The sequence below is a fragment of the Gopherus flavomarginatus genome, chromosome 7, assembly GCF_025201925.1.
Source record: "Gopherus flavomarginatus isolate rGopFla2 chromosome 7, rGopFla2.mat.asm, whole genome shotgun sequence".
In the NCBI taxonomy this organism is placed as follows: Eukaryota; Metazoa; Chordata; order Testudines; family Testudinidae; genus Gopherus; species Gopherus flavomarginatus.
The window spans coordinates 73,584,428-73,596,437 of NC_066623.1; the positions used below are offsets into that span (position 1 = coordinate 73,584,428).

The 12,010-nt window shown below is 41.6% G+C and overlaps 1 protein-coding gene across 1 annotated transcript in view; it reads right to left on the bottom strand.

Moving 5' to 3' along the window:
• The window catches only part of KIF14 (kinesin family member 14), an 80,117-nt gene that overhangs the window by 27,611 nt on the left and 40,496 nt on the right, over window positions 1-12,010 (bottom strand). The window contains exons 20-22 of the mRNA XM_050961494.1: window positions 10,795-10,888; window positions 9,610-9,748; window positions 3,471-3,571 (exon numbers count right to left, since the gene is read on the bottom strand). Coding sequence (XP_050817451.1) covers window positions 3,471-3,571; window positions 9,610-9,748; window positions 10,795-10,888 — 334 coding nt within the window. The remainder of the gene's footprint in view (window positions 1-3,470; window positions 3,572-9,609; window positions 9,749-10,794; window positions 10,889-12,010) is intronic.

The window sequence follows — 12,010 nt, forward strand, 5'->3', positions numbered from 1 at the left end:
CTGGCATTGCAAAATATTTACATGCCAGATGTGCTAAAGATTCATATGTCCATTGATGCTTTAACCACCATTCCAGAGGACAAGTGTCCATGCTGATGACAGGTTCTGCTCAATAACAATCCAAAGCAGTGTGGACTGATGCATGTTCATTTTCATGATCTGAGTCAGATGCCACCAGCAGAAGGCTGATTTTCTTTTATGGTGGTTTGGGTTCTGTAGTTTCCGCATCAAAAAGTGTTGCTCTTTTAAGACTTCTGAAAGCATGCTCCATGCCTCATCCCTCAGATTTCAGAAGACAGTTCAGATTCCTAAATCTTGGGCCAAGTGCTGTAACTATCTTGCAGTGAAAAAGTGGTCTTAAAACAAACAACATGTGCTGGGTCATCATTCAAGACTGCTATAGCATGAAATATATGGCAGAATGCTGGTAAAACAGAGCAGGAGACATACACTTCTCCCCCAAGTAGTTCAGTCACTGATTTAATTAATATATTATTTTTTTAAATGAGCATCATCACCATGGAAGCATGACCTCTGGAACGATGTCTGAAACATGAAGAGGCATATGAATCTTCAGCACATTTGGCACATGAATATCTTGTGACACAAGCTACAACAGTAGCTGTGAATGACTGTTCTCACTTTCAGGTGACACTGTAGTTAAGAAGTGGACAGCATTATCTCCCGCAAATGTAAACAAACTTGTTTCTCTTGTGATTGGCTGAACAAGAAGTAGGACTGAATGGACTTATAGGGTCTAAAGTTTTACATTGTTATGTTTGAGTGCAGTTATGTAACAAAAAACCCCTACATCTGTAAGTTCCACTTTCATGATAAACAGATTGCACTACAGTACCTGTATGATGTACACTGAAAAATACTGTTTCATTTATTTTTACAGTGCAAATATTTAATAAAAAATAAAGTGAACACTGTACACTTTGTATTCTGTGCTGTAATTGATAGAGATACATTTAAAATGAAGAAAAACATCCAATAATATTGAATAAATTTCAATTGGTATTTTATTGCTTAACAGTGTGATTGTTTTAATAGTGATTTTTTTTTTAGTTAAATTGCGTGAGTTAACTGCGATTAATCGACAGCCCTAATTTAGGATTATAAAGTAACTGCTGTGCATGAAAGATAACTATTCTCTTTAGTTAGATTTACTGCTTACTTGATAGTCCACAATGTTCAAGATATTATAGCTTTACAATGCCCACTGAAAAAGTCATAAAAAATGTATTGTACCTATATACACTAAGTCTGCCTTTAAAGATACCCCTTTTTATTTTTTCCTATGATGCATGAATGTGGCCTGAGGTTGTGGTGGGAGGAAATTTTTTTTTAAGAAGTTCAGGTACAAATTCATGCCAATACAACCTTAACTCTGCCCATCAGAGCTGGCAATAGCCACTGGGACTTATCTGCATGTACTCCAGCTTTATTCACTGTATAAGGTATAATTGTACTGAATGGCAGAAGAAGCTGTAATAGCTTGGAACAGCTATGATTGTGATACAAGGTGTCCTGGGAGACTGTGGCCCTCTGGGAGTGGTGTTAGCCCCTCTCCCTGACCCATGTGTGTAATCACACAAAAGAGGTGCAAGAAAGAGGGGGGGGGAAGGGTGCCTGTGTCCCTTGACAGACCCAGTATGCCTCATTTCATCACTGCGCTGTGTAGGCTGTGTCACTAGCAGGGCCTGGGAACTTCTTGCCATGGGGATTGTCAGCAGTTAGGTGGGAAATGAGCGTGGTCTGTGATTTTAAGGAAGGGTAAGTGAAAGAATAATCCTATTGGGAACCAGGAAGTGGGTGCCCACTGCTAAAGGACCCACCCCCCGAGCCTAAGGGGAGGATCCACAGGGCCTGGAAACCAAATAATTCCGGGGGACAACTAATGAGATAACAGGGATGAGAGTGAGGTCAAAGGGTCAAACAAAGAGAACCTGACAGGGACACCAAGCAGCACCCACTGCTCCTCAAAGACGTCAAGGGAGCCAGCAGACGCCACCCAGAGGAACTCTGCCTGGATGCATGAACAGACAAAGGATCGGAAATTGGCCCCACAGTCACAGGAGACTCAATTGGCCAACCTCCTCTCCCTGGTTTTATAGATGGCTGTTTTAGCCAGGGCCTGGAGGAGGCTGACCAGGAGGTCCCGTGACTTTGTGGGGCCACAGATAGGGAGTGCATAAATAAAAAGATGAGGGGAAAAGTGCAACTAAAATCTTAACAAAATATTTGTGAAGAGCCGGAATAGGGGCTGTAGCCTGGCGTACTCCAAGTAAATGTGCGCCAGGGTTTCCCTCACACTGCAAAAGCGGCAGGTGTCCAGGACAGGGGAAAACCGCGCCAAGTACAGCCCCATGAAGGAGTCGCCAACTGATATCCATTGTATTTAAGAAAGGATAATGTTTGGTGGTATAGTGTGCCTCAGGTGAAGGGGTTGTGAAAGGGGTTGAATGGGTGTAAAATTTAGTATATGTGGAGTTCTTTCTGTGGAATAAGCTAAGTATGAAAGTATATGGAGCTCCTGTGCAATCCATAGCAAAGGCAAGTGAGAATATCTTTTATGGGCTTATTGGGGCAGACTTAAGGCTGCACAGGTATTTACTGTAACTCTATATTTCCTGGTTTTCACAAGCCTGAGCTTTGCTGAACTCAGTGTTCTGGTAGGGCATCAGCTATCACCAGGCAACCTTAACTCTTCATTAAAGTTTTGAGGTGGAGGCTTTTTTGGACAATTTATAGATATAATGGCAAACCACTCTTAGCATAGACATAGTCAAGTTCATGTGACTGGTTCCTCTTAAAAAAACCCCACACCTCTAGACAAACATTCAATCTCAAGAATTAAATTGATTGCTACTTTGTAAAGTAAATCTTAAATTAATTGTCAACCCATTAGGCAAACACTTAAGTGCAGACAAGCCTTAAAATAGACCTCCAGCAAAAGTAGTGCAAGACTCAACATTCTTGATATCTCCAAGGGAAAACATAAGGAAAAAAAGCATTAGAAAAACCCACACCTTTCAGGCCTCCTAGGTACATCATAAAGTAACAAGGTGGGATGTAATCCATTTTATTTTTAAGGTTACTTTTAAAAAAAGATACAAAAAAGTCACTGCTAAGTGCATCACATTCACAATAGGAAAGTCATTAATATGCATGAAGAGCATACTTCCGCCATTCCACAAATACATGAAATTATATTTATTTCATTACTATTGGCATAATGTGTGCAAAAGAGCTTCAGAGCCTGCTAAGATTATATCAGTGCAATTCCACCTTCCTTGCCAATACACAAGTTGAATGGGAAATAATTTTTAACATGTAAGTATCAGCACCGTAATGAGGCAAACAATCAATAATGTTAATTTATTCAGACAATTAATTATACCAGTCAACAAGTTTAAAAATTACATTTTCAGAAATATAAAAAATTAGAATAATAAATTATTTACCTCCTTTTGGAAAATGAAGAAACGGATGTAGTTGTAAGGTCAGGTTCCCAGTCATCAGCAGGGTCATAAAATACATCATCAGCTTTGTTACTACTGTTAGTCTGAAAGGAGAAGAAAATCTAGTTCTTTTAGCTATGTTAAAGAGAGGAATGGTATAATAAAAGTGTACAATTTATTTGTAAAGAAAGTAGGCTGGTCGTTAAAATTAGCATTTGCCTTTTGAAATAAATGTCAACTTGAGACACAAAGGCCTAATGTAAACTGATAGCAATGAACTTGAAGTATTTAACATATTTGTAAATGCTAATGCAGAAAGGTCTCCACAGATTTGTTCCAGGCTACAAACTTTTATGGAGTGTCCACACTAGCCTTTACAAACAAGATAAAAGTTTAGGGAAGACAATGTTATCCAGCATCCTGGATTTGGGAGAGCCAAGGACAAAACTACTTTACAGTTCACTCCCTAAGACAGAAGCATAAAGACTAAATGCATTTAGATTTCACTAAAGGGTCTTGCATTATTATAACATTTAGAAATACATAGCAATTCTAGCCATATTTTTCCATATGTAATAGGACCTGATCTCTAGTATTGCCAAGACCAAAGCAGGTCCTAACAACAAATATACCTAAACAAAGTTTTGTTATTTTATACACATACACAAACAGAATTTCCCCCAACTCCATCCCCACACCTCCATTTACAAAATTTGAACTAGATAATACTGAAGGAAGAATTCTGGAGCTTTCTTTTTAAATTTCTGATTTCAGATACCTACTTGTGTCTGAAGAAATTACCTTTTCAAATGAAAGGGTTTCAGGTTTCACAATTTGAGGGGCAATTTTCTTTGAAAGGTTTGATAAAAATTACAGAACAACATTTCCAAACATGAAAAGCCAGTATTTTTTCTACTGAGAAAATTTTCTGATGGTATTTTTTGAGCTCCAGTAGCACAAATCGTTTTTTCAAATTCCAAGCCTGCCATTGAGTTAGGCCTGCTCTACACTATAAAGTTAGGTTGACGTGTCAACCTGGTTGTATATTTAAATGTCTCTGCCACTGATGTATGTGCCCCATTACACTAACATAGAAACACCAGCTCCCTGAGCAGCATTGTGCTATGGTCAACGTACAGAAATTGACACAGCTCAAGTATAGATACGGAGTTACCCATGTCGACCCGAAAAATCCTCCAGCAGCTGCCCCACAATGCCCGACACTGACTGCTCTGGTCACAATTGTTAACTCCAGGGGTCATGCATGCCAGAAGCCCCCCCACCTTTAAAACCCCTCATGTATTTTGAAATGCCTTTTCCTAGTTGTTCAGCTGGGGGAGCACGCTTTTATCTGCTCTCCTTTGTTGTATGCAACTTCCCAGCTGACTATGTCAGCTACATACTCCAGATGCACTCCTGCCTGGAGTAGAGAGGAGCTGTTTGATCTCCTGGGTCTGCAGGGAGAAGGGCTGGGCAGGCACAGCTCTGAACCAGCTGTAGAAGTGTCAACATCTATGAACAGATTGTTGAGGGGATGCAGGAGAAGAGGGTATTACAAGCACCAGCAGTAGTGTCATATGAAAGCCAAGGAATTGTGTCAGGCCTATCAGAAGGCCAGGGAGGGTAACAATCCATCTGGTGCTGAGTCATAGACCTCCTGCTTAAACCCCACCACCACCCAGCACACCTTAGATACCTCTGTGGTGCCTGAGTCAAAGGCCCCTGCCATGAACAGTGAGGAGGACTATGTAAACAACAAGGGAGAGGTGGTGGCATATGGGGACAGATGACCAGAAGGGTCCAGCTGTGTTGCAAGCCAGGACCTGTTTTTGACTCCACTGCAGTTCAGCCAGTCTCTGCAGTTGAACATAGGCAAAGTAGGGAAAGGAACCTCAGGTAAGAATGTAAATAAATTTCTCATTACTGTGAGGGCATCTCTAACAGCAGGACACAGCTATCTATTTTGCATTAATTTACTTGTACTACAGGAAGTAGCAGGATGACAAAGAGGTAGAGATGCTATCTGCTGTTTATTCCCCTGTAGAGTTAGGGCAACACGTGGAGCAGTTTGTTTATGTACACAGGGCTGTTTTTGTAAGTGAATAAAACTCCTTTGTTTTGAAAAAGTTGTTCATCTTTATTAGTTAACACCACATTGTGTAATGGTGCTGGCAGTGAAAGTAGTGCTCTCGTACACTCGCAACCTATAGGATCAGTGTCAAACAGAGTAGTTGTAATAAGTGTACATCAAGCACACCAACATTAATAGGTGATTGTAGCAGGGTGCTGGTGCAAAAAGTACCTAATTACCCCAGCTCAGCCAGCTCCAATCAAGAGAAATAGATTGGGACTGGTGAAACAGACTTGATGCCTGGCCTGCGGATTGGCTCCACCTGCAGGCCTGACAAGCCAGCAGTTATTAGGGCTGGGAGCCAGCAGAAAGGCCAGACAGGGAAAGGTCAGTCTCTTAGCTGTGGGCTAACTGTAGGAAAAGGTGGAACTAACCCTGCACACCTTGTATATAGCTCACCACTGCGGTGGGAGAACTGTGTGTGTGTAAATAAAGCCATGGGTGCTGCATAACTGGAGGCCTCTGCATTTTAATGGAACAGCTAGCAGGCCCAGAAAGAGGGGCAGGGCACTGGACTCGTTACAGTGATACATGCACAGAAGTACAGCAAGCACCACACAATTCCTAACAGGCCTCCAACTGCAGTGCCAAGCTGAGTACAGTACCTGACAGCACATTGCTGTGGCTTGCTGTTAAAATGCTCTTTCAAAGCTCCCTAAGCCACATAGCTCCTCGTTGAACTCATCTGATAGCCCTTGTGTCTGGCTGTTCAAACTCAGCAGACAGCCACTTCACCACCACCCCTGCAGCAAGTTTTCCCACTTTGCTTCACAATTTTGCACTGACATCCAGTCTGGTGAGTTGACAATCCTAGAGCCTTTTCAATCTACCAAAAGCACAGTCACCTGTCATTCTGCACTGCTATCGTTGAATCTTTCCGTGGTGCTGTCAAGGTTACTGGTGTACAACTTCTGGCATTTCAATATTGTCAATGGTAATCTGCCAGTTGGGAAGGACGGTCCATACTTGTAGCTTTCTGAACAGTCCTGTGTTCTTAAAGTGTCATGCACGTTCCCTGACCAGCCAACATTGATGCATCCCCAGTGATCCACCAGCACTTGCATAAGCATGGGAAAAAAGAGACTTACCTTTTCCGTAACTGGTGTTCTTTGAGATGTGTTGCTTATATCCATTCCATAATAGGTGTGGGGGGGGGAAAGCCGGTGGTGCCCCTTATACTGTGCCATGCAGGCACCGCTCCAGAGAGCGCCAGAGCCAGTCCCCCACGGATACTGCTAAGAGAAAAACTTCTGGCACTGGTGTATGTGGTGAACACACACATCTAATATGGAATGGAAATGAGCAAGCATTAAAAGAAATAGTCACCCTTTATGTTGATGTATTCTGTAGTTAGGTGAACTAGGGCCAAAACAGGAATGTGCATGCTGTCTATTGCTCCACCGCAGTTTGGGAGCCCCTTTAACTGAAAAGCCATTCACTATATCCTGCACATAGCAGAGAGTCACAGTCCTGCACAGCAGGAGATGATTAATGGCCCTGCACTTTTGCATGACCATGGCCCCCCACAGTGGATTTTCCTACTGACTGGTAGCAATCCAGCATTGCAAATTTCCACAGTGTGATCACCACTTGCTTCCCCACTAGAGTGACCAGATGTTCCGATTTTATAGAGACAGTCCTGATTTTTTGGTCTTTCTTATTTAGACTCCTATTACCCCCCCACCCAATCCCGATTTTTCACACTTGCTGTCTGGTCACCCTATTCTCCACTGTCAGTGCAGCTCTGAGTTTGCTGCCCCTGCACTGGATGGCTTGGGCGAGCTCAGCACACAGATCCAGGAACATGGCCTTGTACATCCAAAAGTTCTGCAGCCACTGCTTATCATCCCAAATTTGCATTATGATGCAATGCCACTACTCAGTGCTCATTTCTTGGTCCCACTAGTGACACTCCACCATTTGCAGCAGTTCTGTGAATGCCACCAACAACCTTGAATTGGTTCGTGCTATGTCCCACAGCAAAGTGACTGCCAGGAAATCATCCCCATGGTTCTTCTTTGCAGCTCTGCAAATATCGGAGATTTGTGCATCCTGTGCTTTCAACACCCAGGACAACAGTGCAGAGCTGCGCAGGCCCCATGCTCTGTCAGAGAGGACAAACAGCGACAAGTCTCACACACGTTCATGGAAATTGAAAATGGGCAATAAAAATTATGGGGTACAGATATTATGAAATGGAGTACACTGCATTATGGGAAGTTGACCCTCTGCTCTCAGTCACTTCTGCACTAGCCGTTTCTGCCCCACCTTGCATTGTCAAAACTACCCAAAAGAGCGCACGCTCAGTGTTGCGCTTTGGGATACCTCCCTATGGTGCCCTGCACATTGACACAAGCACTCCCAGTGAGCGCACACAGTACTGACACAAGGAGACAAGTATGCACATACACAAGAGATATACTAACCATAGTGGCTGTATGCTGAGTCAGCAAAGCTTTGTTGTGTAGACATGGCCTGAATGCTCCATCAGAATTAGTGTTTTTGAAATGTTTGAAGAAATTTCATTTAGAAACAGCAAAAATCAAAGTATTTGATTATAAACTTGACATAGCACATTGTTTTCTACTAATTTGTCAACAGTGCATGAGGCTGTGCACAAAATAAACGTTGAAAAGAAAGAAGAACAAGTGTGCATATATCCAGATCATCACACACTGAAGCACGTATAAACTAATTAAGACAAACTGTTTTATCGTCCCACTTGATAGCTTTGGACCCTTCCTGCACTGCAGCCAGCTCTCACCTCTGAATACCATCTAGTATGTTTGTTTTAGTATGCAATTAGATTACACTCTCACATATTGCACAGACTGAAGAAAAGATACTGCACTCTGCAAAGCTCCTGAAATGAGAACGGAAGTGCAGCAGAAAGACCACACTCTGTGCCCATTTTGTTGCCCTCCTAAAAATGGAAGGAACCTGAAGAGGCCCAGCAGGTTGGGTGAATTTTTTACTAGATTTCTTAAGCTACCCATTCTAAAACTTCACACAAGGTATAAATCCATGGTGCTCTTTAGGACATATTGTCCTAGAACATGGGCAATTTGCACTGCCCTTATATGTTTATAAACAATTGTACAAAGATGGATTTACTCTGACACATTTTCCTCCCCCACAGACCAAGGCCGACCATTTAAACTTTGATATGCAATGGGAAAAGAAGTTGCATATAGACAAGACTAAATAAAAAGGGCAATATAATTGTGAAGGTGTTGTCTGCCCTTCATGAAATTTCAAATTTAAAAAAAAGTTTTGTTTTTTTTTTAATATGTACAACTGTGGAGTCAAATACAGATACCTTTCTTCTTTTTTTCCTGTCCCCCGTCTTCCTTTGCACGTGCTCCTCTTATGTACAAAGCATTAACATTAACACCATCTATCCTAATACAAAATACTGCATGTACAAAGGGAACAAGGTATAAATTCTATAGTCTGTCTAAAGGAGACGTAATGAGTGATGGAGATTTTTGCTGCATTTAACTAATATAGTTTAAAGAACAGTTTTTTAGGAGACAGAAGTTTTACATGGAAAAAATTTCTAAGCCCTTCCTCTGCCCTTGAAAATCTAAGATTGCACATGAAAACAAGGATCTGCCTGAATGTCAAAATTATGTGTTTGACTAGCAAGATCCAAAAACTAGTGAAAATTTGAAAAAAATCCATAACCTTTTACAACTGATATTTTCTCAGAATGTATGAGCACGCACGAGCACATGCGCACATACAACGGTTACAAACATGGGTCCAAGTCCAGAAGCCATTACTCAATTTTTCCTAAGTAAATGAGAGCTTTACCTAAGGAAGGATGCAGTAAAAACTAAAACACATAAAACTGAGTAAAAACTAGGATTTCTCCTACCCTACATAAAAAGCACAGATGTTTAGTTCATTAAAATCTGACATATTCTGAACTCTAACTCTAATTGATTTAATCAATATCTTAAATTAAATGTTTACAATTAGTCAAGTTTTTCTTCAATTCTTACAGACCTCATAGAGTTCTTTCATTGCTGCTAGCTTATATTCAAACTTCTCCAGGCTCCAGAAAGTTGCAATTCCCAGCTTGAGGTTACGAACCAGCACTTTAACAGAAGGTCCAGTGCTATTTCCTTGTTCTGATATATCATGTCTAATTTAAAAAAAATAAAAATACAAAAGCCATGATCACCAAAATTAACAAAAGAGTGAACTAGTGGATTAGTGCGAGGCTAATAGTTTGCCAATAGTAGACAAAGATTACTTTTGAAAAATTTGGCTTGCTTAAGTAACAAATAATATCCAGGGCCTAATTATAATAATAGAATCATAGAACTGGAAGGAACCTCTAGAGGTCATCTAGTCTAGTCCCCTGCACTAGATGGCAGGACTAAGTATTATCTAGACCACTCCTCAGAGGTGTTTGTTTAACCTGCTCTTAAAAATCTCCAATGATGGAGATTCCACAACCTCCCTAGGCAACTTATTTCAGAGCTTAACCACCCTAACAGGAAGTTGTTCCTAATGTCCAACCTAAACCTCCCTTGCTGCAATTTAAGCCCATTGCTTCTTGTCCTATCCTCGGGAGGTTAAGAAAAACATTGTTTCTTCCTCCTCCTTGTAACAACCTTTTACATACTTGAAAACTGTTATGTCCCCTCTCAGCCTTTTCTTTTCCAGACTAAACAAACCCAACTTTTTCCATCTTCCCTCATAGGTCATGTTTTCTAGACCTTTAATCATTTTTGTCAGTCTTCTCTGGACTTTCTCCAATTTGTCCACATCCTTCCTGAAATGTGACACCCGGAACTAGACACAGTACTCCAACTGAGGCCTAATCAGTGCGGAGTAGAGTGGAAGAATTACTTCTCGTGTCTTGCTTACAATACTCCTAATACAGGAATAATCAGGTTGGTTCTGTAAAATTTTCCTGTAACAGTCAGATTCAAGGGAGAAATTCCAAAATATTATACAAGATCCTGGCTCTTAAGAAGCCTTAAATAGAAGTTTCTCTGTCGTGTATTTATTATAAATCAGTTTACTCAAAATAGCTTACAAACCAACAGGTTTGAGTTAAGAGTATTAAGCAAAAGTCTTCTAAGAAAAAAGATAAGCTCATTCCACATCTAACATCAAATGTAGGTTGCCTTTTTTTTTTTTTTAAAAACATGTGCCTTGTATGTGAATTAGGTAACTCACCTGCAGAAGACTGTGTGCTTTCCTAATTTGCTACTAATGGTATTGGCCTCCTGGATCATCAGAGAGAGTTTCATAGAATTCCAGTTAGGCTTAACTAAATAAAAAATACAAGATTATGGTTGACTGGATCAAACATAATGAAATGATTCCAGACCAAAAAAAGAAGTCCTTTAAAGGAGTTTGGTGGACAAGGCAGTCTCACGGATTTCCAATTTATTGAAAACATTAAAAGACAATTCACACTTTCAAAGGATATTTCAAAACTGGAATGCCATTTAAATCATTGCAGGTATCGCATGTGCATGGTTTTAGAAACAAATAAATTTTACCTTCCTGCTCTGGTCCTTCAGCCTCCACAACTGTGTTTCCTGCTCTTTCCCACAAAGCCTAGACCATCTCATGATGGGAGAGCCTTTGGTCTGCTGAGGAAGTATGCTAATCTACATGTTTCTGTTTGTTCACCCAGCCCAACTAAATGTGAACAAACTATCACTCTAGCACTGCCTGATATGCATGTCTCAAAAAGGGCAAGGATCGCATCCCAACAATAAAGATGAAGATCTTATAACTTCAATACCACTGAGATAACGTGCTGGGGTAAGAGATTAAGCTACTAGGATCCCATCTCAGCCAGAAATGCAGCAATTGGCTCACAAGAAGGATAGTGAAAACAGAGACTAAAGAGGTCTCTCTGCCAGAAAGTAAACCTCCCAGCAAGCGGGAAGAAAAGGGGAGAAAGCCTCTCTCTCCATTGCCAGACAGCAGAGGAAATAATAATGAATTGAAAGTTACACTGTACACCAGGGGTGGCCAACCTGAGCCTGAGAAGGAGTCAGAATTTACCAAAGTATATTGCCAAACAGCCACGGTAATATCTCAGCAGCCCCTCAACTGCTCCTCAGCCCCCAGTGCCTCCCACCTGCCAGCAGCCCCCACCAAACAGTGCCTACTCCCACCTCCCACCACAATCAGCTGTTTTACGTGTGTAGGAGGCTTGGGGGGGGGGGAGCGAGGGCATGCAAGGCTCAGGGGAAGGACCTTGGGGGAATGGGTGGAGTGGGGACAGGGCTTGGGGCAGAGCAGGAGGTTAAGCAGTGAACACCCCCTGGCACATTGGAAAGTTGGCTTCTATAGCTCCAGTCCCGGAATCAGTGCCTAGATAAGGAGCTGCATATGGCTCCAGAGCCACAGGATGGCCACCCCTGCTGTACACAAT